Source organism: Centroberyx affinis, unplaced genomic scaffold, assembly GCF_046629955.1.
Source record: "Centroberyx affinis isolate AG114_WGS23_722 - 3 ecotype Tasmania unplaced genomic scaffold, CSIRO-AGI_Caff_v1 ptg001293l_1, whole genome shotgun sequence".
Lineage (NCBI taxonomy): Eukaryota > Metazoa > Chordata > Actinopteri > Beryciformes > Berycidae > Centroberyx > Centroberyx affinis.
In genome coordinates, this window is record NW_027279799.1 from 108475 (window position 1) to 112841 (window position 4367).

The 4367-nt window shown below is 40.1% G+C and overlaps 1 protein-coding gene across 3 annotated transcripts; it reads right to left on the reverse strand.

Annotated features, from left to right (window-relative positions):
* Nucleotides 1–1023: 1023 nt before the first annotated feature.
* On the reverse strand, nt 1024–3913 carry stmn1b (stathmin 1b). Of its 3 annotated transcripts, none has more exons than XM_071525439.1 (5): nt 3840–3913; nt 2529–2572; nt 1854–2026; nt 1481–1672; nt 1024–1380 (listed from the first exon to the last, which is right to left on the reverse strand). In XM_071525439.1, exons 2-5 carry the CDS (start codon nt 2542–2544, stop codon nt 1324–1326), a joined length of 438 nt encoding a protein of 145 aa, XP_071381540.1. In that variant the 5' UTR covers nt 2545–2572; nt 3840–3913; the 3' UTR covers nt 1024–1323. The 3 variants fall into 3 exon arrangements, with proteins under 3 accessions (XP_071381540.1, XP_071381541.1, XP_071381542.1); XM_071525440.1 differs by having other exon boundaries at nt 3829–3879; XM_071525441.1 differs by lacking the exon at nt 3840–3913 and adding an exon at nt 3644–3710.
* Nucleotides 3914–4367: the final 454 nt, after the last annotated feature.

The following is a 4367-nucleotide window of genomic DNA, read 5'->3' on the forward strand; positions in this document are numbered from 1 at the left end:
CATTTGGAAACTATAATTTTTCAACAGTATCCTTTACTGAGGCTTTGGGTCATATTTATTTTTCAGTTACATAATCTAATTGAGTAGTATTTAAAACAACACAGAATAAGTATTCCAGATGCCATCACTCAGGGAGAAATTTCAAACTCAAAATGTCTCATTGTAGCCTATAATCTACATATCATGTGTCACATTCACCCAGATCATTGGTGCGTCTGTGTTAGGTGGCTATATCGTTACAAATCAGCTTCAGCTATTGACTTCCAACCAAGCTATACTGGAAATCTAATTCAAGCAGATAGAATACACAAACTTCCGAAATGTCTATCATAAAGGGGGAAAAATAGATCAGGGAGGTAAGGGTCAGTTTACTCTTATTTTGACTAAATTAAAATGAAATCCACTGATTAATACAGAGCTGTCAGTCCCAAATGATTGGAGCCAAATGGGTTGTCAGTCTACTGGCAGTCGATATTAACATGTCAAGAGTGTTTTAATGAGCCGGGGTCCAAGAGTGAGATACCAAATTTCTCATTTGGATACCAAGATGAGAGTCCCTAGATTCCAGCTCTATTCCCCTGATGTAATTCAAATCCAATTGGAAGATCCACCTCCTAAATTGATTCATTTCAGGCCTAGAAACAATCACACTACTCAGTTGTTCAGATATACTAATTGCCACCAGGTGTCAGCAAAGTCAAAGATATGAATGTGGGACTGCTGTTGTTTCAGTTCATGCCAGACTCTTCAGGAAGTTATTAGGGGGTAATAAGGGTGAATATCCCAAGTGCCACATGACCACTGTTTCCCCCTTCAACTCAGATTTTTGGTTTTGTTCGTCTTCATCACCCACTAAGGAAAATAAACTATATCTATGTCATAGTTGTCATTAGGCCCTAAGGCATCCAACTGAAACCTTCTCCTCAAACATCAGGATGACTTTAATGGTATAACCTGGATATCCCACAGAATACTTCAACTTCAGTCCAAAATCAATAAAAGGAGATACATCTTGACAACAGTATCTTTATTCAGTTTAGAACACGCAGATGTACTTTAACATGCGCAAGAATAAGGGCCAATTGGTTGCAGTGGCATGCTTCCTTACGGGAAAAATATTTTTTACCACAAAAAATACTGATTATCATCAGCTTCAATACACAAACCTACAAGTGAAGAAAAGTCATTCTATATCCACACCAAATCTTACATTAGGTAACATTCAAAATTTTGATTGAACAAATAATATACTGTAAGCATCAGTGAACAAAAAAATATATATCTTTGGACATGTAAAAAAATCTTTTTCAAATCGTTAACAAATTAGTTCTCTCTTTCTTTTGTCTCCTTGTTCTTCCGCACTTCTTCAAGTTTCTTTTCCTGGAAACATTTTTTTAAAGAAGATAGAAAAAACACAAAGTTGTAGTTACTGTTTTCATTTATTTAAACATTGAAGATGAAGATGAAGACAGGGGTTTACCTTCTCCTTGAATTTCTCATTGAGTGCAGCCATGCGCGCTGTGCGGTTCTCTTTGTTGGCCTCCATCTTCTGATTGAGCTTCTCTTCTGCCATCTTGCTGAAGTTGGTGTTTTCCTCCATGGCCTTCTGGATCACTTCCTTCTCATGCTCTCGTTTCTCAGCCAAGTGTTTCAGCACCTCAGCCTCTTGATTCTGACAAAGTGAAGAAACAACATTTGCAGTAACTTTATTTCCTGGAACTTGAATGGAAATAAATCTAAAACCCTAAACCTGATGTGTGGGATGGTAGGCTGCACTGCTCAGTCATAACAGCGGTTTGCATAGGGATAATCTGTCCTCATCCGTTAGCGATTTATGTCATTTCTGGAGATACCTTGCGTCTCTCTTCTGCAGCTTCCAGTTTCTTCTGAATCTCCTCCAGGGACATTTCCTTCTTCTTAGGGGGGGACAGGGGAAATTCCCCCTTGGCATCTGGGGCCGAGGGGCTCAGGATGACCTCAAAGGCTTGACCTGAGGCACGCTTGTCTAGCTCCTTAACTTGGATGTCTGAAAAAGAGGAGGTCTGTCAGTGTTGGAGAAGTGCAGGTGGTGGTCAAAGTTAAAGTTAAAAGTTCCAGTTGTTGGTATATTGTTAAATGTTGCACTTCAGTTATGGTTTCAGTTTGTGCTATTTTTCTAGTGATACATTTTCCTGGTTGTGATAGATGTATACCTGTTTTATTTTTGTTTTTTAACTCTTCTGGCTTATTTGGAGATGAAACTGGCCTTAAATTTGATTTGAACTGGTATTAAAAAGGTATTTAAAAGTTTTAAATTTAACTTGGGGACCTGTCGTCCCCCTATTTGGTTTGCATTTTGATTTTGTTTCCCTCAGAAATAAAAGGCATTTTTTCCAGTTATAATTGTCTTCATTAAGATTTTGCTCAATATCAAACTGAACCCAGTATTGTGTATTGAACTGAACCGTTTGCTGAATGTATCTTTAGGCTACATCCCAAAGGACCACTCATCCACACAACTGTTTTGTTAGTGTGTAAAATCCACCTACCTCCAGAGGTCGCCATTTCAGCAGAGTTGTTACAGTTAATATCACTGGAAGAAAACATGACAAAATAGAGATCAGTCTAGTATGAAGCAACACATCAAGCATGTCTGTGCACATCTGTGAATGGATAATCGACAAAAACATCCATTTCACTTAGGCCAAATGTCCATTTGTGAACGGATGCATCACTAGTTTTGCAGCAGATGTGCAGCCATGGTGCTGGAGCTGAGGAGCGCTCATGTTTTGACAGAATGGCAGATCAGTCAGGCATACAAGTTGATATGGTCAACTTTCCTTCGACTCATAAAGCTTTTTTTATAAGTAGCAAACACGTAGGTTCAAGTGGCATTTAGTTAATGACTAATCTCACACGTGTACTGTATCTTCTCACTATTCATACGAATTGCACAGCAGCAGGTACGTAGGCTATAGCGTGAATATTGGTAAACATTACTTCTTTGGCAAATATAATACGTTAACTACTAGGGGACCAACGTTATAACGTTAGTCGAATATTCACCATCTAGACTCTACGAAATGAATCATCAGTTAAGTTTACCTAGCATGTCACAAATGTTGCAGACAAAACAAGTTCCCCGCCCACTGATGCCCCAGCTGTTGTAACGTTAGAAAGTGAAGCAAAGTCACACAACGGAGGGTCTCAAGTCAGGCAGGATGCGAGTCTGCATGCGTTACATATACATACAACACTTCCGCTAGACTCCATTTACCATACAAACATTTATCAAGTCAGTGCCACTTTCGGAAAAAAATACGCAAGTAGATTCCCAAGTACCGACAACAAAGAAGACACCTGACCCAAGCCTGACTGTAGGTTTATCTCAGTTCATAACCTGATCTTCACCCAAACAACAAAGCTGTCTACATTACCTAACGTTAACGTAACGTTAGCTGACTAAATTAGTGAGCCAATTCTGAATGGTAGTCCGCTCATCTCAGTATCTGACAGGCTACCAGGTTGAATGATGCCTTTCATACATTAACAAAGACCAGATACCTTTTTGAAACATCCATTCCAGACTCGATATTCAAACCGCGACACAAGACCAAGGCGAAATATGCGACACCAATTCGACAAATGATCTTTGTTAACAAACCTGAATAGCGGCCATAACGTTAGTTGTCGAAGTTAACGGCTGTTACCTGACGTCTTCAACTATGCTGAATCTGCTCCAATTGAATGCTGCAAATGTGTCCAAAGTAATCTAAAATACATTATCATCACTTGTGCCTTAGTTTCAGTTGTCCTAAAGACTAGTAAAACATTTAGCTAGCATTTTACTTTGTTCTCACCGTGAAGTGCTTGGGGTTACGGTGTTGCCCTCCGCTCACCAAGGTCTCGTCTGTCCGCGCCAGCCTCAACACCTTCGCGCAAAAAGCTACTGAATTGCAACGTCATCACAGCTCTTCTCAGGCATTGGCCCAAATCTACCAATCATGAAAGTCTTTGCAACAAAGGCACAAGACCATGCACAAGACCCCAGGGTCAACTATCACATCATGGCAGCACTGTTACTGTCAGTGAAAGCATTTACAATAGCCAAATGTTTGATGATAAATATGTAAATCGAAGGGGACCTGGGTAAGTCTGGCTGAAATAAATACTGGTGCACTGAAGTGGGCTTAGTATGTGGCAGTGTATAGTAGTGAAATCACTGACACTTTTGAATTATGATGTTGCCATAAACTACTTTGTCACACTGTTCCTCTCTCTCTCTCTCTCTCTCTCTCTCTCTCTCTGGCGGTAAGTGAGCTGCCACCAACTGAAGGGTGTCAACAGTGTTCAAAGACAACCTCAGAGAGCCCCAGCGTCCCAGCACA

What these genes read in the sequence shown, in the direction of transcription:
- stmn1b (XM_071525439.1), bottom strand. An exon ending in CTGCAGAAGAGAGACGCAAG is followed by an intron (nt 1,673 to 1,853) that starts GTATCTCCAGAA and finishes TCACTTTGTCAG; the next exon opens with AATCAAGAGGCTGAGGTGCT. An exon ending in ATGAGAAATTCAAGGAGAAG is followed by an intron (nt 1,381 to 1,480) that starts GTAAACCCCTGT and finishes AAATGTTTCCAG; the next exon opens with GAAAAGAAACTTGAAGAAGT.